Below are 26,462 nucleotides of genomic sequence, written 5' to 3'. Positions count from 1 at the left end.
CAGGTTTCAGCCACAACACAGCACCAGCAGTTGTTAAGCTATAATTTATGATCCAGCTGGACAAAGATCCGAAAAGAACATTTCAATAGTCACAGATTCCTGGAATTATGGCAAATTCACCCTCCAGAGGGGAGAGAGAGAGAGACTGGAACTGAAACTAGATGAAACACAACAATTGTTAGGATTTTAAAAAAACTCATAGATGTAGTGAAACTTTTGTCTTGTTAAAATCTAGGTTTTCTGGAATGGCAGGAACCATTCAAAAGGACCTTCTAGCAATGAACAGACTGTGGTAACACACTATTAGAAGGGCAGCCAACCTGTCCTCTCAGCTGCTATATCAAAAGAGATCAGGAAGGGAGAAAATTAAAGAAAAGTTGTAGTCAATTATTGTGGATCAGTATAAGGCCTTATTATTGTTCAGAATTAATTTTATTAAGGACCTGGAAAGCAATATTATGATATAATTAGCAAGTTTGTAGATGATACAAGAACTTGTTTGAATGCTCAACTGTAGAGAAGTATAGTTTTTTGACATGATTCTTTCGAACAAGTGTACTAGGGAAATGGGCCAAACAATAGCAAATGGCACTTAATCCAAACAAATGCAGTATGGCGCATATAGACGGAACTGATATAGAATATATTAATTCTTTATCGGGAATAGTACTGAAATTGTTGACAGAAAAAAATATTCTAGTGTTCTGACCACAAAAGGTAATGAGCTTTGAGGTAATCAAGTACAAACAGGAAGGTCTGAAAGGGTGGAGGGCAGGAGAGATAAAAATTATAAAGGTTTAATTGTACAGAAGCTAAAAGTGGCAATGGGTAGGGCAAAGAAACAAAGGATGTATCCAGATGAGGTGTGAATGACTGCATAGCAGCTGAGTGCAACACAAAGGATTATGGAACAGTTTTGAGTCCAGAAGGCCACAAATGTACATTCCAAAATGAGATGCTGTTCCACAAGCTTCTGTTGAACTTCATTGGAAATCTGGAGCAGATCAAAGACAGGACAGGGGTGAGGTGGAGGCTTAGAGACAAGCAATAAGGCTGTCAGCATCTCCAATAAGGAGACAAACTAACCACTGTTGTTGACATTCAATTATGTTGCCATCACTGAATTCCCCCAATATCTATGTCCTGGGGGTTGCCATTGATTAGAAAATCAACTGGACTCACCACATAAAGATAGTAGCTACAACAGCAGGCCAAAGTCTAGGAATACAGCAGCAAATAACTCCCCTCCTGACGCACACAGCCTGTCCATCTTCGAGACACAAGTTCGGAGTGTGATGGAATACTCTGCATTTGCTTGGATTGATACAGTTCTAACAACATTCAAGCAACTTGACACCATCCAGGACAAAGCAGCCCGCTTGACTGGCACATATCCACAAGCATCCATTCCCTCCACCACTGACAGTCAGTGGAAGCAGTGTGTACTATCTATAGGCTTGCACTGCAGAAATTTACCGAAGATCCTCAGACAGCATATTCCAAACCCATGACCACTTCCAAGTAGAAGGACAAAGGCAGCAGATACATGGAAAAACTACCACTTTCAAGTTCCCTTCCACGCTATTCACTGTACTGACTTTGAAACATATCACCACTCCTTCAATTTCTTGGTTAAAATCTTGGAATTTCCTCCCACAGGGCATTGTGGGTCTTCCTACAGCAGATAGACTGCAACAGTTCAAGGTGGCAGCTCACCACTACCTTTGCAAGGGCAGCTAGGGACTTGCAATACATGCTGGTCCAGCCAGCAACACCCACATCCTATCATGAACAAAAAAGGCATCGAGATATGCTTATGGACTGACTGAAGGTGTACCAAGTGTCCACCCAGTCTGCATATGGTTTTCCAATGTTTTTGCACCGTGAGCAGAAAATACAATACAAAATTGAAAGAATTCATAGAATCCCTACAGTGTAGAAACAGACCCTTCAGCCCAACAAGTCCACACCAACCCTCCAAACAATACCACACCCAATCCATTTCCCATTACTCTACATTTATCTCTGACTAATGCACCTAACCTACACACCCCTGAACACTAAGGGCAATTTAGCATGGCCAATTCACCTCACCTGCACAAATCTGGATTGTGGGATGAAACCGGAGCACCCGGAGAAAACCCACACAGGCAAGGGGAGATTGTGCAAACTCCATACAGACAGTCACCCGAGGCTGGAATTGAACCCAGATCCCTGGCACTGTGAGCCACTGTGCTGCCCAAGTCTACTTCATTTGGCTTTTGTATAACAAAGTATTTTGTCATTTAATCTCTCCTGCCCACCACCCTATTAGAGACACCTTCAGTTCTTTCACATTATCCCTCCTACTTGCTCGAAATATATTCTACTTTTAATTTACTTCTCTTCTAACGAAGGGTCATCACAACCTTAAAAGTTAAGGTCTCTTTTTTGAGATACTGTGTACCCGGAGTTTCTCCAGCTTACTATCTGTTTTGATTTCAGATTTTTGGCTTTTACAATATTTTGTCTGTGTTTGAAACAGCACGCTGAATTTCACCAAAAGTCGGCAGTGCCAATTTCAGGAAGTTTTGAAGAGTTTCCTCCGAGTGTGTTATCTTTCGCAATTTTGCAATTTATCTCATTCTGTATTTATCAGACATCTACTGTGTTGCCATTGCACACTGACCAAGAGCAGAACTCACCAGAGCAGGAACCTTAAGAAAATTCTGTCACCAGCGCCATATTTAAATGCCAGCTGTACAGCATGATTAGCCCTTCACAGTACACATGGTAAAAGAGGACTCTCAGGTGATATTTCATAGGAAATAGAATCTGACATTTGTATCTCACATTTTATATCATCTCGTTTGATCAATTGTATTAGTAACTGCATCTACAAAAATGAAGTTACAGTCTATTCCCCCTTTGCACCATTATTACAGAATAAGAGGTCACCCAAAAGAGACAGAGGAGTAATTTGCTCTTTCAGAGAGTAGTGAATCTGTATAATTCTTTATCACAGAGGGCTGTAGAGTCTGGGTCATATTTTCAAGGCTAGGTTGGACAGATTTTAATCACTAAAGTCATCAAGAGTATTGGGAATAAGGCAGAAAAGTGGAGTTGAGGATTGTTGGATCAGCCATGATCTTATTGCCTGTCAGAGGAGACTGTTTTGGTTGAATAGCCTATTTCTCTCCTACAGATTACAGTCTTAGGTACAACCCTTTCGGAAGGAGGGGTACTCTTTCCCTAATGCTCAGTGTAGCATAATGTCTTGTTATTGTTAATTGTGGAAGCATGACATGAGAAAACCTTCAAACAGTTGAAAAAAAATTAACTTTTATTGAGAAACAAGGAAAGCTGGAATAAGCAGCAGCTGTTTGCCTCTCCAACAACAGATTAACTCCATCACTTCACCCACCTCAGATCTATTCGATGCGGGTGTCAATTAAGTCTTGTCTGGTTTGATATGCTGAAGGTGATGTTCCTCCAATTGAATGTCCTCATTTTCTTCCTCAGAGAAATGTTGCCACTTTTTTCAGTGTCCAATCCAGTTATGCAGGGTATAGTATGCAAGAATGATTTGGTATGTTATATCTGGAATGTAAAGCAAAGCCTCTAAGACTGATCGAAACCTCATCTTCAGGATGCCAATCATTTTCTTGATATCGGTCCTCATGGAAGAATGGATTACATTGTCCTAGTCAGCATGTTGTGAGAATCATCAGCCATGGGGAGTCCACGTCTCCCAGGAGTCAGTCATCCAGCCTTGGAAATAAACACCCACATTCTCAAGGATACATTTAGGCAGCTTCCAGGATATCTGGTGCAGATATTTAAGATACTGATGCTCACAGATGACTTGCACACTGATGGAACCCTTTTCTGTTGATAAGTCATTATGATATGGAGCACTCAACACAACATCTATGCAATCTATAGTGTCCTGCACCATGGGAAACCAGCTATGTTGGCAAAGATTACAGCCTAGGCTGCAGCACTGATATAGTAACAGAAATTGAGATGAAGTGGTGTGATCTATCGCGAATTGTATCATAAGCAGTTGTAGTACATTTGTGGATCGAGGATTGATAGATTCCATGCACAATCCCCGTAGAATCTGGGAAGCATTCAAGTTGCATAAATATTAGGTGCAGACATTGGGATACGATGATCACCCATCCCTTCAGGTTGCAAGTCCTGCTCCAGCAGATGGCACAGTTTTGCGACAGTGTTCTGGGACATCCTTAGCCTGCAGTAGCAATATATTTACTCATCTGGAAGAAATGGTATGGAGGACAAAAGACTCTGGGTCTTCTGCACCTCTTCCACATCTGAAGGGGACTTTCAGCTGCAAAAGCTTCACAGGGCAGCTGTTCAACAGGTCCTGGACTAGCTGACACATCTGTTCCTCCTCATTTCTCTGTGCCTTTGTTGCACCTCTGCCACAGTAATGATAATCTTGCTGTAACTGGATCCTTTGGTTACAGTTCCAAAGATCTTAAGTGGGGAATATCAGAAATAGTACAAGTCCTCGTCCCTAGATGATGATCCTCATCATCTGTGCAATGGGACATGGAGGACTCTGACAAAGGGGGTCATGGAATGCCTGTACTTTGACATTGTGAACCTTATTGTGATGTAGGTAGCACAAACTATGTAGTGAATATACAATAGGAGATTTTAAGTGTGGTAGGACTACTGAAATCCTTCTTCTTCATTACCCCACCTCCAACACACACTCCATCACTCAAGAAAAGTAGCATTGCATAGAAGAACATGTTGGTAAATACTTACAGCGTAAAAGGGAGGAAATTAGTCCAGACCCTGTGTGGGTGACTACCTGTGTGGAGCTCGCACATTCGCCCTGTCTACATGAGTTTCCTCCAGCTGCTCCAGTTTCCTCCCATTATCCAATGATATGCAGGTTAGGTGGTTGGCCATGCTAAATTGCTCAGAGTGTCCAGGGATGTGCAGGCTAGGTAGAGTTTCCATTGGAAATGCAGGATTACAGGGACAGAGTAAGGTGGTGGGTCTGGGTGAGATCTTTACGGATGGTTAGTGTGCGCTCAATGGCCTGCTTCTACACTGTTGGGATTCTATGATACAAACCTTCACATTCCTCTTCTCTTGCACTCTTTATCAAATCCATCAGTTCTGAGATGCCTTTAATCTTTCTGAGACATTTTTCCACCCAACTCTTCCATTTCAGTCTTCTGCCATCTTCTATCCACCATTACTCCTGAATTCCATTTCTACAGTCCACCAGTTGAAGCCACAATTATAGTGACACACTTCACCCCCACAAAGGAAACCATATTCTCCAATACACCATCATCTCCCAAATATATGGTGAGCTGCCCCCACCTGGTCACTCTGCATCCCAATATACTGTATCTTATCCCCACAACTGACTTCCTCAATTTGCTGACCATTGTGCCGGCTCCGGCTAACTTGCCTTGAATTCAAGTGAACAGATCCCCAAGATAGACCAATGGTCTAGTGTACTTACAGACTTAGAATGTCAGTCCTGACTGGTGAGTGATGAGTGGCCTCACAACAGAATTATAATGAAAGCATCAGTGAGATGCAAAGTACAGGATTAAAGAGCTAACCTGTATCATATGTGAGCTGGTGACATGACATGATTTGGTAAGAGTCAAAAGAGTCAAGAATTCTGATTCCTGGTGAAGGGCACCTGCCCGAAATGTCGATTTTCCTGCTCCTTGGATGCTATCTGACCTACTGTGCATTTCCAGCACCATTCTAATCTTGACTCTAATCTCCAGCATCTGCAGTCCTCACTTTCGCCATGGATGTGGTGAGACTGGTGTGTGTCTGATGCCAACCTCTGGACAGGAAGTGCAGATGGTCTCTGTCTATGGAGTGTTTGACTGAAATTTTGGGGAATGTTGGCCATGATGGAGGCTCAGAGGAGCAAGCCGTGAGCTGGAGTTGCCAGGTATTGCTTTGACTTTTTATTTCAGAATTGTTGCTATCTAGCTTCTCCCCAGTGTGTGGGAGAACAGCAAATTCATAGAAATTTGGAAATAACAGATAATGATGATATGAAAATGCATGCAAATAGGCTCCTCACTGCTCACTAGAAAAATGGACATTTTTTCTCGACAGCAAGAATCTCATTGTTTTGATTTTGCAATATTTTCCCAGCTGACTCGTTATTGCCTATGTTGTTCATATGGAGTGAATGTATCGAATTCTATCGACAGCACCATTTCATTCATGTCAAAAAAAACTTCAAACACAAGAACAAGGAGCAGGAAATTGAGACCCTTGAGCCTGCTTTGCCATCTGATACGTCCATTGCTGATCCTAACTGAGCCTCAAATCCACTTTCCTGCCTGGTATCCATAACCCTTCAACCCATCACTAACTAAAAAAAAACCTGTTTATCTCCTCCTTGAATTTACTCAACGTCCCAACATCCACCACACTCTGGGGTTGTGAATTCCAAAGATTCATGACTCTTTGAGGGAAGTAATTTCCCCTTGTGTTTTGAATCTGCTACCCCTTACCCTGAACCTATGACCTCTTCGTTCTAGATTGCTCCACATAAAAGATGTTGTGAAACTTGAAAATGCTCAGAAAAGATTTACAAGGATGTTGTCAGCGTTGGAGGATTTGAGCTATAGGGAGAGGTTGAATAGGCCAAGGCTATTTTCTCTGGAACGTGGGTAGCATGGTGGCACAGTGGTTAGCACTGCAGCCTCACAGCACCAGAGACCCGGGTTCAATCTCGCCTCAGGCACAGACTCTCTGTGCGGAGTTTGCACATTCTCCCCGTGTCTGCGTGGGTTTCCTCCGGGTGCTCCGGTTTCCTCCCACAATCCAAAAATGTGCAGGTTAGGTGAATTGGCTATGGTATATTGCCCGTAGGGGTAAATGTGGGGGAATGGGTCTGGGTGGGTTGCGCTTCGGCGGATCGGTGTGGACTTGTTGGGCCAAAGGGCCTGTTTCCACACTGTAATCTAATTTCTAAAAAAAGCGAGGGGCATGCATAGTATAAATAGACAAAGTCTTTTCCCTTGGGTGGGGGAGTCCAGAACTAGAGGGCATAGGTCTGGGGCGAGAGGGGAAAGATAAACAAGAGACCTAAGGGACAACTTTTTCACGCAGAGAGTGGTGCATGGATGGAATGAGCTTCCAGAGGAAGTGGTAGAGGCTAGTGCAATATCAATATTTAAAAGGCATTCTGGATAGGTATATGAATAGGAAGGGTTTGGAGGGATATGGGCCAGGTGCTGGCAGGTGGGACTAGATTGGGTTGGGATATCTGGTTGGCATGGTCTGTTTCCATGCTGTACATCTCTAGGACTCTATAAGGAAACTTCCTTTCTACATCTACTTTGTCAATCTTCTTTTGCACTTTATATACCTCAATAAGATCTCCTGTCATTCTCCTAAACTCCAGAGTACAAACCTAAACTGTTCATTCTCTCTTCACAAGACAAACCCTTTATCTCTGGAATCTAGTGAACCTATGCTTACCTATGTCCTTGATTAATCTATATCTGGCACACGAAGTCTAATTTTGGACCCCTCACCTGGTGGGTGATATAATGCCCTTAAAAGAGGAGTCAACAGAAGGATGTCATGCCTAATGAAAATGATTTTCTCGGGGTTAAAGAGCTGAGTCTATTTACTTTGGAACAGTGCAGACTCAGAGTTGACTTGAAAGTGTAGAAGGGGAACAGCTGGAATGCATATATATTGGTAGATTGAATATGAATAAGTGAAGTATAGAGAGTAGAAATAGACTAAGCATTGGACGGTTTTTCTTTCCAAAACTGTAGTGAGCCTCTGGAATGTGTTGCTGCATTGCGCAGTGTGCGGTAGCTCCCTGCAAGTTATCAAAAGGAACTTGGGTCAGTTCTTGGCTGGGGGCAAAGGTCACATCTTATAAAAGCAGGAAATTTAACAATATGGATAATTGTTGGGTGTGTCAGAAGTTCTTTACATGGTCTCTGGAAGGTAAGTAATATCTAGTCATGGTGCCCCAGGTATCAAGAATGTTCAGAAGACTAGAAGGATAGACTGGTATGTTACTGTCTGTCAAATTACACTGTGTTATAAAGAGGGTGTTCAGCCTGTCATAAGCTATTTCATACAAGTGAAGACCATTTTCAACCCTTCTTCCATTTTTATCTGTACCATTATGTCTTTTAATTACATGACCAATATGACTCTTTCAAATCTTTTGGCATTTAGAGAAAGCTAAACCAATAACATCTCAACATTTTTTCAAGTCAAATGATGTTAAAGGATGGAGGAAAATCTAGACCAAGGTGGGGTATGGGAAGTGGGAGGATTTGAAAAGGCCACAGCGAAGGTGGGGACGATCAAGATGAAAAACTAAGGAGAGGGAAGCTGATGAGCTCAGATTTGTAGGTCAGTCTTTTATTTCAAAACAATCTTACCAAATGATGCAGTAAATGCATTTGTATCAATCAAATACTATCCACCTTTTTAGGAATCACTTGAAAGCCATGGAAACAAATGTGTTCACATCCATAATGACTTCAGTGAATGCAAAAAAAAGAGACAAAAATGCAGATGATTATTTAGTGTTGAAGGAAATTCAGGCACAAAGTTTGGGAAAGGACTGGGGCAGAGAATCATTTGGGTGCAAAATTACATGGTTGGCAGGACAGTGCATTCTAAAATTAATTCAGGCAAAACTTTGTAAATCAAGGCATTTAACTTTAAAAAAGAACCTTACATCTGATACATTACTATGTTTTAAATCATTTTGTTTTACCTGCATACATAGAACATTACAGCGCAGTACAGGCCCTTCGGCCCTTGATGTTGCGCCGCCCTGTCATACTAATCTGAAGCCCATCCCACCTACACTATTCCATGTACGTCCATATGCCTGTCCAATGACACTTAAATGCACTTAAACTTGGCGAATCTACTACTGTTGCAGGCAAAGCATTCCATACCCTTACTCCTCTCTGGCATCTGTCTTATACCTATCTCCCCTCACTAGCTACTACAGTAGCAAAACCATTGCTCCAGAGCCAACCAGTGGCTAGCATATGAAACCACACAATTCAACAACTACATGACTTTTGCGGTGTCAGAATGACATTGTATTAGACTCAGTACTGAAACCAACAACACAGCACAAACCAAAGGCATTACATTGGATGCTATGAATAATATACATTTTTGATACATAGTCAATTCGCGAGGGGCCCGTTAGCTAAGTTGGCTAGACAGCTAACAGGTGGTTCTGAACACACCACAGAGTCATAGATGGAATCTGATTCCCATTCTGGCTGAGATTAAATTTGAGCTTGTCAATGGTCTGTCGCATTTAGCTGTGATTTGGTGACCCTTGAACAACTGAGGATCGTATCTGGAAATGAAGAATAGATTAGATCTATTCATTTTATCCCAGCAACAATATCTACTTTTTAATAAATAATTACAATAGCATTTCTAAAGAAAACCAATTTACTGCAGGAGTTTTAACATCATATACTGTATATGGCTGATTAAAAAAAAAACAATGTCACTCTTTTTTTGAACAATGGAACAAATAAAACTTGATGCAACAGCATTCAGAGATTACTGCATTCCCAATCCATCACTGCATTCCAATTCCCTTCTAGCATCAGTCTTTGCTCTGCAACATGACGACAATTCTCACATTCTAAACCATTTTTTTTTCCAAAACTACTTACAAAATCAAATCTCATTCCCTGTAGGAAACTCATCAAGGGAAAAAAGACAACAAGGCTTCATCACAGGGCTAATGCTTTTACAGACTCTCACATCTGCTAATGCAGAAGCTGTATCAATTTAAATACAAAGACGAACACAAGCTTTTATTATTCATTTGTAAGAATTTGTCAGGCAAAGTGCTCTAGAATTAATCAATCTAAAGTTCATAAAGTAATTTGACAATTAATTAATTATTCGGCAAGCTGCTCCTCGGGCATAAGTATTCTTTCCTTGGCAAGCGAACTATACCCTACAATCTGACACCTACTGTGGGACTGGGCTGCCAACTGCACCCACAATTTAGAGCTAAAAGTCTGCTCCTCAGAAGTAAAGAAAAATCCATTAGACTTTGGCTTTGTGCCACAATTCAACAATATTTGTGCTTCTATTACCATTTCCCCACTGTTTATGGATTATCATTTTGAGCAGCTTAGCCAAAGGACTGTCTGAGGAAATCTCTAAAGCACCTGAAATAAGTACCATTTTGGTGCCTTTAATCAACTAAATGGAATCTGAAATCTGCTTGATGGAGTTTTTTTTCACAAGAGGGCTAGTGTAGCTCCCTGTGCACACATGTTCCCTCACTCACATAACACAGAGATGTTGGTTTTTATATGATACAGTTTTCAGTCTTTAATTTTAAAGTGAGCATCTTGCCAAATAAATTTTACGGAAATTTTTTTTAGCAATGCTTATTAGAATATCAACTGCAATGACCAAGTGCTGTCAATTTACTTAGAAAATAAGTAGTTCTAGGGATAAAAGACGTTCATCGAGATTTCAAATCACAAGATTTAAAAAAAAATGTAATCAAGTCACTCTTTCCAAATAAAGTCATCTGGATTTTCCTACCAAAATATACTTAATGACATGTAGCAGATTAGCCCCATTTTAACTACTGCATATAGACCTCATTTATACTTTGCACTTGTGACAAATGACAGGGCGTGACACAATCATTTTGTATTTGAATAAGAATTTTGCTAATATCAAGTTTTAATTCATTTGTATATATGTATCTCACTTCATGTCAACAAGTAATGTTTTTTGGGAGACACCACCTGGCCCCCTGCATGTAAGGCCGCAGGATCAAATGCCGGTCAGGCACTTACTACTGACTGATGGGCTTCTTGATCAGTCAGGCTCCCCAGCCAACAAGTCCTGACCTGCTTGAGGCAATGGAGGGCTGGCAACCGCTGGCAGCTGCAGCAATGGGTCCAAGGCTCAGGCTGCTGGCTGAATGGAACCAACAAAAGGAGATTTCATTTTTAGTTTTATTTCTTCTATCCATAATAACACACTACTTTTAATGCCATATTATTATTAAGTAGTTGAGCACCTTCTGAAAATCCAAACGTCTAACATCCATTGCTTCCTCTTTATCTATCCTGCTCACTAATCATCACAGAATTCTAATAAATTTGTCAGTCATGTTTTCCCCTTTGTGAAATTCTGCTTGATCATATTATGTATTTCTATACACTGCATTTTCCAAATAACTGATGTTAAGCTAACTAGCCAATTGTTTTCTGTTATTTTTGTTGCCTTCCCTTTTTAACTAAAGATGTTACACTGGCAATTTTCTAATGCTCTGGGGCTTTTCCAGAATCTAAGGATTCTTGCAATGACAGAGCAGGCTTGAGGCATTGGCCTATGTCTGCTCCTAATTCAGAGCTTTGTATGTTCATGTATCAGTAATACATCATTCTAAAGAAACCAATTAAAATTGTTCACACATAACTGCTGATCATGCACTATTTGAATGTTGGCAAGCCAATCAGAGTTCAGGAATGCCACTAACAATGCACATAGGCAATGACCAGCAAAGAACAATGAGCAGTAACTTTTAGCAAGCCACAGGAAAAACAAAGTAGACTTCACTCAAAGGATCACAGCAAGAGACAAATGCCCTGACAGTCAAAATCACAGAGTGGACAGACTAATTCCTCTGCCTTTATTAAATACTACTCTATTGTACTTACGATAAGAAACAAAAAGTCCTGCAAAATTTGAGAAGATATTTATGTACCCAGAGTGGTTGTGCGTCTATTCAGCACTGAAAGACCCATTAATAATTGTGTCATCCCAACCAGGTTTATAATTGTAATTAGCTTGGTCTGACAATGAAAGTTAAATTGAACACTTCAGATGTCACAAACCAGCCAGAACCACTGTACCTGTTGTTGCACTGACATGCACAGTTATATGGAGCATAGTGTGAAGAGAAACATACTTATTTAAAACACAAAAACAACTAACATGATTATGTACAATATCGCTGGTCAACTGAAGTTTGCAAATAAGAAGGAATCAACTCAATTAAATAGAGTCAAAGCAGTTTTGCGAAAGGCAAATCAGAGTTAGAGTTCTGTGACGACATAACAAGCAGAGTGGATAAAGGGGAATCAGTTACACAGAGTTGTAGAAACCTACAGCACTGTGAAAGAACTTTCGGCCCAAACTGGTCCATACCGATCAAAATGTCCATCCACACTAACCCCATTTCCCTGCACTTTGCCCATATCCTTCTAAACTTTTCCTATCCACGTATTTGTCCAAATGCCTTTTAAAATGTTGTTAATGTACCTGCCTCAACCACTTCTGCTGGCAGCTCATTCCTCTGTATAAAAATGTTGCCCCTCAGGTTCCCTTTTATTCTCTCCCCTCTAACCTTAAATTGATGCTCTCTAGTCCTAGATTCCCCAATCCTGGAAAAAGGATAGAGTGCATTCACCCCATCCATGCCTCTCATGATCTTACACACTTCTAAAAGATCCCCTATCAGTCTCCTCCACTCCAAAGAAATAAGTCCTAGCTTGTCCAATGTCTCCCTAAAACTAGACCCTTGAGACGTGGCAACATCCTTGTACATTTCTTCTGGAATTCTTCCAGTTTAAAGCGTCCTTCCTATAGCAAGGTGACCAAAACTGAATAAAATACTCCAAGTGTGGCCTCACCAATGTCCTGTACAACTGCAATTTAACTTCCCAACTTCTATACTCAATGCTGTGACTGATGAAGGCCAATGTACCAAAAGCCTTCTTCACTACCTGTGACAACTTTCAGAGAACCATGCATCTGAACTCCACAGTCCCTCGATTCCACAACACACCTTAAGGCTCTACCATTCACTATGAAACACCTACCTTGATTTGACTTTCCAAAACACAAGACCTCACACATCTATATTAAACACCATTTGCCATTTCCCAGCCCACTTCCCCAGCTGATCAAGATCTGATAACCTTCCTCACTGTCCACGATACTGCTTATTTCAGTGGCATCTGCAAACTTGCTAATCATGCCTTGTATATTCTCATCCAAATCATTGATATAGTTAACAAATAGCAACGGGTCCAGCACTGACCCGAGGTGCGCCACTAGTCACAGGTCTCCAGCCCGACAATCATCCTTCCACTATTACCATCTGCTTCCTACCATCAAGCTAATGGTGTACTGAATTTGACAGCTCCCCCAGATCCCATGTGATCTAACTTTCCAGAGCAGCCGACCATGTGGAACCTTATCAAAGGCCTGACTAAATCTACGTGGAGTATGTCTATCGCCCTGCCCACATCAACCTTCTTCGTCACTTCATCTAAGAATTCTAACAAATTTGTAAGGTATGATCTCCAAAACAAATGCATACTGACTATTCTTAAACAAACCCTGTCTTTCCTCAGAATCTTCTCAAGTAACTTACAGTTATGAAGATGTGGATGTACTATACCTTTAAGAGAGTAAAAGCTAGCAGTCACAGCACCAAGTGTTCTCAATAAGACACAATGTATAACATGCGCTCCAGCTACTGGGATAGCTGGTTGCCTGGAAACCACAAAACAGATTCGAATTAGGTCAATCCGTTTAAATTATACTAAAAAAAAAACAAATTCCAATCAAGTTTGAATTTATTATATTGACAATCTGAAAAGCGAAAGACACAATCCGATGCTTTGGGGTTTAAGACGGGAAAAATTGAACAGTTGGGAGAACTGCCACCCAACTAACAGATGTAGACTGTTAGTCAAAACTCCGAGAGGTACCGGAGAAGGAGTTTGCACAGAAAAAAAACTCAACCCTGACCTGGAGAGCCAATCTACCAACAAAGAGAAGATTCAACTGCTGGCCACTTTTAAAATTTGGATTTTTCTGTAAATCTTAATTGGGAGTTTTATTGGACTAGTATTAAGAAGGGAAAGTAAAAGATAGGTTAGAGGAAGGAATTGTAAATAATTGTTCATTAATTATTCTTTGTTATACTTTAAGAAATAAAGTTGTTAATTTTTACTTTAATTAGTTCGTGGTCTATGGAATATTCACAGATTACTGCATGGGATAAATCATTACTGTGTGGCTTGTTTTAAATTAAGCATGAGCATTTACCCCATGTTGTAACAGTTTTCGGGGCTCGGTCTGAGAGTTGAACTGGTTTCGACAGATTTGAATAGATTTGGGCGTATGAAAAGTCCCAGCAGATTTAAACACTTGCAGGTTAGTGTCCTAGATCTTTAAATAAAACGTAGGTGAGACAACTTGTTTAATTTTGGTGACTTGTAGTTGATTAAATTAAAAGTGAGAGAAATGGCTCTTAAAATTGCTAAACAGGTTCTGGGATTTCAAGATGATTCTCAAATTTACCAATTAAGCTTACAAAGAAAGAAAAAGGGCATACTTTTAGAATTAGCAAATAAGTTAGATTTGGGTTTAATGAAGGACAAAAGTAAAGCTGAAATTGTATGGGGGTTACTCAAACACTTAGGTGTGTCAGAGAAACAGACAAGTGCAGTAGAGGGAGAAAAACTTAAATTACAATTGAGGAAAATGGAGTTAGAAGATAAACAGAGAGAGAGAGGAAAGAGAGAAGGAATGAGAGAGAAGAAAGGGAGGGAGAGAGAGAAGGTTCTTAGCTGAGCAAAGAGAAAGAGAAGAAAGGGAGAGACAAAAAGAGACAGAATTTGAACTTGAGATGTTGCAACTTAGTCAGCAAAGTTAACAGGATGAAAATTGAAAGAGAAGGTAGTGATATAGATAAATATGTCAAAACTCTACCATATTTTGATGAGAAAGATGCTGAAGCCTTCTTTATTTCATTTGAAAAATTGGATAGGCAGATGGAATGGTCCGAGGATTTTATGGGTAATGCTAGTTCAGACTAAACTGGTCAGCAGAGCTAGTGAAGTGTTTGCCGCACTGTCAGATGAGGGGTCAAGAGATTATGATTAGATTCCCAACAGTATGGAAATGGGCCCTTCGGCCCAACAAGTTCACACCAACTCTCCGAAGAGTAACCCACCCAAACCCATTCCCCTACCTTATGTTTACCCTTGACTAATGCACCTAACACTATGGGCAATTTAGCATGGCCAATTCACCTGACCAGCACATCTTTGGATTGTGGGAGGAAACCCACGCAAACACGGAGAATGTGCAAAATCCACATTATTATGAGGTTAAACAGGCGATTTTAAGTGCTTATGAATTGGTACCAGAAGCATATTAAATTGCCCGTAGTGTTAGGTTAAAGGGGTAAATGTAGGGGTATGGGTGGGTTGCGCTTCGGCGGGTCGGTGTGGACTTGTTGGGCCGAAGGGCCTGTTTCCACACTGTAAGTAATCTAATCTAATCATATAGACAGCAGTTCAGAAACACAAAGAAGGAACCAGGTCAGACTTATGTTGAGTTCAAAAGAATTGAACATAGCTATTTTCAAAGCACGCACTCATCGATCAAAATGACTATGACATTTGAGGCTCTGAAAGATTACTCTGCTGGAGGAGTTAAAAAACTTCCTTCCAGAGATGGTAAGAATTCACATGGAGGAACAGAAAGTTCAGCAAGTCAGAAGGGCAGCAGGATTAGCAGATGAGTACATGTTGGTGCATAAGGCAACCTTCTGGCCAGAATTTTGTCCTGTAAGGAATAGAGAAGGGGAGATCCTACACTACGAAACCAAGAGTAGAGATCACTGGTAAGAATTTACCACAGGTTGAAGAAGCCCAAGAAGGTGGACAGGACGTGAAAGGCCTCAGGTGTTTTCCCTGTAATGGAGTGGTACATAGGAAATTACAGTGCCAGTGGTTTCAGAAGTGCACTGGGAAAGGTGTTTTCACTGCCAGAAGATGGGACATGTAAAGTCACAGTTCTGGTCGTTAAAGAAAGGTACAGGGAGAAAAGATGTGGTAAAAGAAGCTAAGCCAGTGACATTAGTGAACGTAGTAAATGAGACCCCAACAAGAGCCAAGGAGCTGCAGGAGAGTGCACAGCCTAGGCAGAGGCTGGGTATGGAGTTAGTACCTGATCTCTATAAAGAATTCACCTCTGTGGGTCAAGTTTACTCAGAACGAACAGTTATAATTTTGAGAGATACAGGATCTAACCAGTCGCTGATAGTAAGGGATGAGCAAATATGCACTCTTTGTGATCTGTTACCCAAGAGTGTGGTAATTTGTGGGATAGATAGACAGAAATTTAGCAGTCCCCTATGTAAGATCAAGTTGAAGTGCCAACTCAAGACTGGGCAAGTTTACAGTGGGAGTGATTGACAGAGTGTCAGTTCCAGTAATTCAGTCTTTTCTTGGGAATGATTTGGCAGGATCCAAGGTGGGAGTGATACCCCTTGTTGAGGAGAAGCCCAAGAAACTGAGAAGTTAAAACAGACATATCCTGGTATTTTCCCAGACTGTGTGGAAACCAGATCCCACTGTCTTAAGTCACAGCACGAAGCAAAAAGTAAAGAGAAAGATGAAGGAGTTGAGGTTCAGTTAGGGGATACCCTGTTTGACATAATGGTGCAAGAAAAATCTAAACAGGCAGAGGATCAGACAGAAGTAGTTACTCCTGAAAAGCTAAGGGACAAGACAAGACAATAAAAGATATTTATGTGGATTCGTCCTCCGAAAAGGAGACAAGAGAATATTCCGGAGAGTTATTACCTAAAAGATAGAATCCTAAGACGGAAATGGAGACCATGGCAGGTTAGTGCAAAAGAGAAATGGGCCGAAGTGCACCAGATTGTGTTGCTGGTAGCATACAGACAAGTGGTGTTACTGGGAACATATGGCCTATGGGAGGTCACCTAGGCGTATGAAAGACTCAGGTTAAGGTACAAAAACATTTTTATTGGACTGGAATGCACAAGAATGTGGTTACACATGCCAAATGGTAGGCAAGCCATGGGCGGTAATAAAACCAGCATCTTTGTTGCCAATTCCCACATTTGAAGAACCTTTCACGCAGGTTATAATTGATTGTGTAGGTCCCCTCCCGAGAAATAAAAGTGGGAACCAGTACTTGTTAACCATAATTGACTCTCTACCAGATTTCCAGAGGCAATTCCATTACAGAGTATCAAAGCAAAAAGGTTAGTAGAGGAGTTAGTAGCTTTCTTCACACGGTATGGGCTACTCAGAGAGATTCAGTTGGACCAAGGGTCAAATTTTACTGCTAAGGTGTTTGAGGTGGTTATGGATAGCTTAGGCATACAGCACTTTAAATCCAGTGCGTATCATCCTGAATCCCAGGTAGCTTTAGAAAGGTGGCATCAGACCTTGAAGACTATGTTGAGAGCATACTATTAGGATTACGTGCATCATTGTGATAAATGTATCCCATTCGTATTGTTGGCCATTAGAAATGCCCCAAATGAACCTACTCACTTCCTTTGAGTTAATATTCGGTCATGAAGTGAGAGGCCCTTTGAAATTAATTAATGAAAAATTGACAGGACCAAAGTTGAAGGTCTCACACTTAGATTATGTTTTGGAGGTGAGGGAGAGACTAACTCGAGTAGGTAAGTTAGCTAAACAGCAACTAAAGAGGGTACAGCATAGAATGAAGCAGGTGGCAGATAAAAGCACTGAGACTTGGACATTTTCCCGAGGGGATGATGTGCTAATACTGTGTACCAGTGATAGGAGATCCCTTCAAAGCCAGGTTTTGTGGTCCCTATCAAATTGAGAAAAAGTTGAGTTAGGTGAACTATTTAGTAAAGATGACAGATAGAAAAAAAAAGATACCGAGTATGTCATGTGAACATGTTGAAACCATATTATACTAGAGAGAAGGAACTGGAGAAATAGGTGTTAGTTACTGCCCAGCAGAGTAAGGAATCAAATCCAGATGATTTGGATTTTGGGGTGCCTCAAAATACATTAAAAACTGAAGTAGCCCTTGTGGAGTGGGATAGGTTAGTAAGCTATCTGTCTCAGGAACATATAACGCAGTTGAAAGATTTGCTACTGCAGTATAAGGACATATGTAAGAATTAGATGGGGAGGACTAATGCTACTGTACATGAAGTAGACACAGGACATACTGCTCCAATAAAACAACACTCCTAACAGCGTAATCCTTTCAAAGCCAGACTGGTCCAGGAGGTGGTGGAGGCCATGCTCGACGAGGACGTCATCAAACCAAGCCAGAGTGAGTGGAGTTCGCCAACCGTCTTAGTTCCCAAACTGGACGGGACTGAACAATTTTGCATGGATTATCAGAAGGTCAACGCCATTACAAAATCAGACTCATATCTAATTCCTAGATTTGAGGACTGTATCAAGAAAATCGGACAAGCCAGTTACATCACCAAGTTGGACTTAATGCGTGGTTACTGGCAGGTACCTTTATCAGAGTTGGCGAAAGAAACTTCCGCCATTTGTAACCCCAAATGGGCTATATCAGTTTAAAGTGACACCCATTGGAATGAAGAGCGCACCCACCACATTCTAAAGACTCATGAACAGAGTTGTGGCTGGGTTAACAAACTGTACAGTCTATTTGGACGATGTGGTGATCTTTAATAAGTCCTGGTAAGATCACACGTTGGCAGAGCACTTTGAACAACTACGAGCAGCAAAACTGGTGATAAATTTAAATAAAACAGAATTCGCGAAAGCAGAGGTGATGTTCTTCAGACATAACATTGGTCATGAAAGGTTGATCCCACGGAATGCAAAGACAAAGGCCATTGAGGAATTTCCATAACCTCAAAGAAAAAGGAGCTTCGATTCTTAGGACTCAGTGGATTCTAGTGAAAGTTGTTCCAAACTTCAGCAGTGTAGTGGCACTGTTAACCGATTTGTTGAAGAAGAACACAAAGATTTGGTAGACAGAACCATGCCTGGAGGTAGTTGTCCATTTGAAATCAATATTAACCACAAAACAGTTTTAGCTACACCAAACTTTTCAAAACCTTTTAAAGCCATCAATACTAGTGACATTGGAGTTGGAGCTGTACTCTTACAGGAAGATGAGGATGGGATTGAACTGCCAGTTGGTTCCTTTTCGAAGAAGATCGATATCCACTAAAGGAAATACTTCACAATCAAAAAAGAACTATTGAGTTTAGTACTGGTCTTACAACATTTCCATGTGTATGTCACGAACAATGTGTCAGAGATGGTTGTGTATACTGACCACAATCCACTTACATTCTTAGAACGCTTTAAAGACAAGAATATGAGACTATTTTGTTGGAGTCTTATGTTACAGACTTTTAATTTTAAAATCATTCATGTTGCGACTCGGAAGAATGTAATCGCAGATGCATTATCATGGATTTAACCCAAGAGTTTAGAGGAGATTTGTATTTATTTAATGTTATACATAGGTATATGAGAAGTGGTTAAGGGGAACTTACATTAAAGTTATCTGTAAGTTAGGGTAATGTGTTTAAAAGGTAGAGGAAGAAAATGAAGCCACCTTTTCATTATGATGGTTCATTTCTTTCTTAAGGGGGGAGGTGTTACGAAGATGTGGGTGTACTATACCTTTAAGAGAGTAAAAGCTAGCAGTCACAGCACCAAGTGTTCTCAATAAGACACAATGTAACATGTGCTCCAGCTACTGGGGTAGCTGGTTGCCTGGAAATAACAGAACAGATTTGAATTAGGCCAAGCCAATCAGTTTAAATTATACCCTGAAAAAAAAAACATATTCCAATCAAGTTTGAATTTATTATATTGACAATCTGAAAAGCCAATGGCACAATCCGATGCTTTGGGGTATAAGACCGGGGAAAATTGAACAGTTGTGAGGAGAACTGCCACCCAACCAACAGATATAGACTGCTCGTCAGAACTCTCTGACAGGTACCTGTCTAGAGAAGGAGTTGCACAGAGAAAAACCTCAACCCTGACCTGAAGAGCCAATCTACCGACAAAGATAAAGAGAAGATGCGACTGCTGGCCGGCTTTAAAATTTGGATTTTTCTGTAAACCTTAATTGGGAGTTTTATCGGACTAGTATTATAGAAAGGAATGTAAGAGATAGATTAGAGGGAGGAATTGTAAATAGTGGTTAGTTGATTATTCTCTGTTATACTTTAAGAAATAAAGTTGTTAATTTTTATTTTAACTTGGCCTATGGAATTTTCACAGATTACTGCATAGGATAAATCTTGTGTGTGTGGCTGATTTTAAATTAAGCAGGAGAGTTTACCCCATGTCGTAACATTTATCGACCACAGATGTTAAACACTGGTCTATAGTTTCCAGATTTTTCTTTGCAGTCCTACTTGAATAAAGGAACAACATTCGTTACCATCCAGTCTTCTGGGACCTCGCCCGTGGTAGTTGCTGTAGTGTATTTGGGTTTCCAGAAGACATTCAATAAGTTGCCAAATAAAAGGTTATTGCACAAGATGGCACTGCAGGTATATGCATTAGTATGGACTGAGATTGGTTAACACACAAAAAACAGAGAGCTGGGATAATGAATCTTTTTCAGTTTTAAAAGATGTAACTAGCCAACTACCACAAGGATCAATTCTGGAGCCGCAATGACTTGCAGGAATGGGCAGAGTGTAACCTATGCTAATGATACCAAAATAAGGAGAAGGATATACTAGCATTGGAGCATTTTAAAAGAGATTTTTTGGGTTGGGATGTAGGAGTTGACTTATTAAGAACAGTTAAACAGGTGAGGCCTTTATTATAGACATGATGTGGAGGTGCCGATGTTGGACTAGGGTGGACAAAGTTAAAAATCATAACACCAGGTTATAGCCCAGCAGGTTTATTTGGAAGTACTAGCTGTTGGAGGCTGCTTCTTCATCAGGTAACTAGTGGGGCAGGATCAGAAGACACCAAATTTAGAGCAAAAGATCACAATGTCATGCAATTAAAACGATATATTAAACAAATCTAGATTGCTGTCTTTCATATTTTAGAATGTGTTGCAGGTTTCAGTTCATTAAAATGTAAATCCTAGAACTTCTGTTAAGTCACATTCTCAAGGTAACTCAAGGTTTTATTAAAGAAAAGTGACATCTCAGTTCAGACAATGTATTAAAGGTGTAAGGTTAGAGTCCGTCTGTATCCCAATCTTGAGTCAGACTGATTCTATTTCCAAAGTAGGAATTTATAAAATGTTATATGGATTGACTGCCTGCAGATTGTGTGCATTTTGATAAAAGATACAATGTATCTGCAAATACAATTCTGCAAATGCAAATTCACCCCATAGACTTATGTGTGCATGTGTGCATATGAGGGAGACAGTGTGTGTGCATGTGAGTGCGTGTGAGAGAATGTGTGCGTGCTTGGTAGAGTGTGTGCATGAGTGTGAAGGAGTATAAGCCTGTGAGAGGGTGTGGAATGTCGGTGAGAGTGTGGGGGGGCGTATCAAGGCAAGTTCAGTAGCCATGAAGATGGCCTCAACTGGGACCTTGTGTTCATGTCACACTGCAGGTGACGCCACTACACTATACACTCTCACGCATACATGCCCACTTTTACATATTCACACATGCACACAGACCCTGTCTCATACACATGCTCTCTCTCAGACACACATACATACCCCCACCACACTCTCACTCATGCACACACCCTCTCACAGGCTTATATTCCATCACACTCCGCATGCACACACTCTCTCACATGTACTCACATACACGTACGTGTCTATGGGGTGAATTTGCATTTGCAGATACATTCTATTTTTGCTGAAAAAGCATACAACATGCTGGCAGTCAATGCATATACCATTTTATAAATTCTTTCTTTGGAATAGAACCAGTCTGGCTCAAGATTGAATTATGAATTTATAAACCTCTATAATGTTAGTCCTCAGCCTCTGTTAGTCCAGATTTGGAAGATTGAGAAGGGATCTTATTGAAACATAATAAAGATCCTGATGGGCACTGACAAGATGGACATTGAGAAAATGTTTCCACTTATGGAGGAATCTTGAACGAGGGAAGATAACTGCAGAATAAGAAAATATTTGCTGAAAACTGAAATGCGAAGGAGTTTCATCTCCCTGAGGAATGCCTGGAATTCTCTATCCCAGATAGTTGTGAAAGCTGGATCACTGAACATAGTTAAGGAGGAGGCAGATAGATTTTTGAAATACCAAGAATTTGAGGACTATGAGGAACTGGCACACAAGGTTTGAGGCCTCAGATAGATCAGCCATGACCTTACTCAATGATGGGGTAGGTTTGAAGGGCCAAATGACCACCTCCTACTCCAATTTTTAATGTTCTTATGCTGCAGTCAATTTATTCAGATAGCAATAATTGAGGCACTCTTTTCCCATCCTTTTCTGCAACTGCAGGAAACACCCTCTTCTTTTACAACAACATATTTGTATAGCATGTTGAATGTAATAGAATTTGCAATGATTTTCAAAAAACCAATTTAAAACAAAGCACGACAATGAGTAACAAATGGAGAGACATTAAGTGAGATTACCAAAAGATTGGTCAAAATAGGTTTTAAAGAAATGATAATAGGAAGTGAAAATATTTTTTGAATTCAGAAACAAGTCAGCCAATACAAGATGATAATTCTGACACTCGGAGCCTGCTGATGCTTAAGTGGCAGATAGAACAAATCTGATCATTTTAGCTATTGCTTTCCCAGTTCCTCCACTGCCACCACAAATGGAATTAAGCATTAATACCCCACTTTGTGAGCCACTCTCCCAAATTTCCCCATCTTGCTACTTCTCTTCCTACTTTCTTCTTGAAAGTATTTTGTTGTTTTTGCTCTATCTTTTTGTTGATCCTTCTGTGGTTCTGCTTGTGCCTGGGGGCTTAATTTTTTCTGTCTAGTGAAGTACTCCAACACATTTCTTAATACGAGGAGAGACTTCTCATGACTTTGAGGATCCGTAAACTAAAATAATCAAAGTTATTGATCAAGAAATTGCCAGACAAGATTTCACTTTCTTGTAACTATTATTTCAACTTGAGCCAGATAAATCGACAGTTATCACAGTTGGTACAAACCATTAATTACACATAGGACAATGACACAAAAGACAGTATCTCACTGATATGGTAGTGTCTTCCAGGCTAACAAGTGGCAGCGTGGTTAGGTAGAGAGAGCAGGTGTGGGAGGCATCACAGTAAGAATACTATAAGATGTTTTTAAAATGATAATGCATCTGTCAGCAGTCCTATTTCATGCTGGTTTAATGAATGGGATATAGAAATGTGATGTGGTTCTGCAGCATGATTAAGCTGACACAAGGAGTTTAGTGCTAACTACACCAATAATTCCTCTAACAATCACAACAGTGCAGCCTAAAATGCACAACACCATTAATGTTAACTAGGTAAATAATTTCTTTATTTGCACTTTTGGCTGAGGGGGATGTGCTTTAAATTTTGAACACAAGGATATTTGTTAACTTGTGTTGCATTTAACAATCCAATCTGCCTATCTTTGAACAAGATGTGGAGATGACAATGTTGGTCTGAGGTGGACAAAGTTATAAAATCATAGAACACCAGGCTATAGTTCAACAGGTTTATTTGGAAGTACTAGATTTTGGAGCATTGCTCCTTCATCAGGTAGCTGTGGAGCAAGATCATAAGACACAGAATTTATAGCAAAAGATCTCAGAGTCATGCAATTAAAACGATATTTTGAACAAACCTAGATTGCTATTGAGTCTTCCATCTTTTAGAATGGGTTGCAGTTTTCAGATCATCAATATGTAAATCCCAGAACTTCTTTTAAGTCATATTCTCGAGATAACTCAAGGTTTTATTTTAAAAAAGTAACATCTCAGCTCAGGCAATGCATTAAATGTTGAGGATAGACTCTGTCTGAATCCCAAACTTGAGTCAGACTGGTTCTATTTCCAAAGCAGGAATTTATAAAATGTTACATGGATTGACTGCCTGCAAATTGTGTCCTTTTTCAGCAAAAATAAAATGCATCTGCAAATGCAAATTCACCCATAGACTTATATGTGTGTGTCTGCGCATGTGAGGGAGAGAGTGTGAGAGTATGCATGTGAGTGTGTATGTGGGAGTACACGTGCATGTGCATGCTTGGTAGAGTGTCCGCGTGAGTCACATTCTCAAGGTAAGTCAAGATTTTATAAAAAAAAGGAGACATTTCAGCTCAGGCAATGCATTAAATGTTGAGGTTAGAGTCTGTCTGTATCCCAATCTTGAGTCAGACTGGTTCTATTTCCAAAATATGATTTGGATCGACTGCCTGCAGATCATGTGCTTTTTGAACAAAATAGAATGTATCTGCAATTACGCGTGTGCGTGCGCACGCTGTGTGTGTGTGTGTGTGTGTGTGTGTGCGCGCGCGCGTGCATGTGTGTGCGTGTGTGTGAGAGAGAGCGCGAGAGAGAGAGAGAGCACGAGCGAGGGAGCATGAGTGTGACGGAGTATAAGTCAGTGAAAGGGTACATGTGTGCTTGACAGTGTGCCTTTATCTTTGAACATAAACGCATCACCTTTGTGCAAAACAGTACAATATAACCTATTTAAAGCAAGCATTGAAGGCTCAGGTGAAGGGAGAAAACAAAGGAAGAAAGTGTTGCCGAACATAGGGAGATACTGGAACATGATAAAGACAATATTTTCAGCAATACTTTGACCCTTCAGCTGTCATACTGGAGTCCAGACAATGTTCTGATTTATACTAGAAGTTATAATGGCTACCTCTGAACTAGAACAAAATTACAAATTCCAGACTGGTGGCATTTTGTTCCTCCTACTTTGATATGCCATGAAGTAAGGTTTCTGTAAGTGTAACAGTACAAGTACATTAAATGCCTTTCCAGGAACTTTGATCAACACAGTCATGGATTTGAGAGTGAAACAAGATGTCAGTTTGCAAATTAAACAGGTACTTGTAGCATTTGTCAACTCACATTGGAAGAAATATGCTAAAGTCATGAACAGTGCTAAATCAGGACAGTTCCTGATTTCTTTAATTTTAGTAGGTATCCATACTAATTATGAAAGAAACCTAGAAATTGATGAGAGTTACTCACAGAGTTTGTAAATATTCAATGGTTCGCTCGGTCATAGAATGATGTTTAGAAACTAATACAATATTCAAGAAGATCTTAATGATTGCTAAGTTAACAACATTTATATGGTTTGATAAAACCTCATCAAGCAATTTGATTAAAATGTTGATGCAAAATTAATCAGAGATATTAAAGGAGAGGAGGACATATTAGCAATCATGAAAGAACATCCAGGCTTGATATAAACATTGTCTACATACCTCCTGTCTTTGTTTCCAGTAACAGCTAGAAAAGGAGGACTATCCTTTAGGTTCACACAGGTGAAGTCTCCTGCAGAGTTTCCCAGTGTTGCTATTGGTTGAGCTGTCTGTAGACAATAAACTTGGATCTAGAATATAATAAAAATTCTAGATTGATAAAGTAGATACTGAGCAATCAAAACAAATATATTAAATGCAAATAACTTTATTTTGACATGTGTGTATATGCAATATTATATTATATTTGTACTTATTGCAATTTGAGTGAGATGAGCAGTCAAGAGTTACTTTGAATGACATTTTATTGCCACAAGAGGGTGAGAAGTACAGCGTCATATTTAACTCATGTTAGTAAACAACTGTATTGAATGAATATATTTAATGCAAGTACTATGTTGATATTGGATGACTTGGAAATTTCCAGAATTTCCATAAACAAACAAAAACCTCATATTAGCTTTGAAAAATGGATCATAATGTAAATTATTAATCCTTAGTAAAGTCAGCTGAAAGAAAAATATTAAAGTTTGAAGTGTAATTTCTATGAATTTATATTTAGCATTTATTTTCTCATGACATTTATGTCATTTTACACAGGTCACTGGATTAGCCCTATGAATCCATTACAGACTCAGTTAATTGATTATTTTCTTTGTTACCTAATGTATTGAATATTGCTGTACTTGGTCAACTCGTCAAAATTTTAAAAAGGTCATCAAAAAGAGTTAAGTAATGTTCCCAGGAGCACAGCACGGCTTTTGAAACAGTAATGGACTGACTGCAAGAAACCACTAAGTGAGTAATTCAATTTTCAATATTCCAGTTTGGAATAATGCGTAACACTATCAGGAGCTGATGGCAGAATACAAAGAGATTATGCATAATTATTGTGATATTTTACAAAAAAAGGTCAAAATACATCTGATTAAAATCAATATATTTCTAAGACAAACCATTAATTTTAGATGTAATCAAAGCATCACTTTAGAGGATGCATAACTTTATAGCCTCAGGGTTGGAATATTTTGATATTGAGGTCTCAATACTGAATATATTGTAAAAGTGTTGAAACTCTGGAAGTAAATATTCTGGGTGTTCATTTAATGTAAGGATTCATTCTTCATTGATACATAAATATCTTAACCTTTGTTGAACAGTATCTCTCACAGAATGGATTTTTAAACTATTTTTAGATCAGTCCATTATAATTCAACAGATAATTTATAGATCTAATTTATATGC

At 39.8% G+C, this 26,462-nt stretch overlaps 1 protein-coding gene across 1 annotated transcript in view; it reads right to left on the bottom strand.

Annotated features, from left to right (window-relative positions):
- The window catches only part of fbxw8 (F-box and WD repeat domain containing 8), a 169,995-nt gene that overhangs the window by 8,705 nt on the left and 134,828 nt on the right, over nt 1-26,462 (bottom strand). Inside the window, exon 8 of the mRNA XM_043715860.2 lies at nt 25,221-25,348. Coding sequence (XP_043571795.2) covers nt 25,221-25,348 — 128 coding nt within the window. The remainder of the gene's footprint in view (nt 1-25,220; nt 25,349-26,462) is intronic.

This window comes from Chiloscyllium plagiosum, unplaced genomic scaffold (assembly GCF_037043375.1).
Source record: "Chiloscyllium plagiosum isolate Xiang-an unplaced genomic scaffold, Cpla_swu_hap1 HiC_scaffold_24, whole genome shotgun sequence".
NCBI classification, from domain to species: Eukaryota; Metazoa; Chordata; class Chondrichthyes; order Orectolobiformes; family Hemiscylliidae; genus Chiloscyllium; species Chiloscyllium plagiosum.
This window is presented reverse-complemented; position numbering and strand designations above follow the sequence as displayed.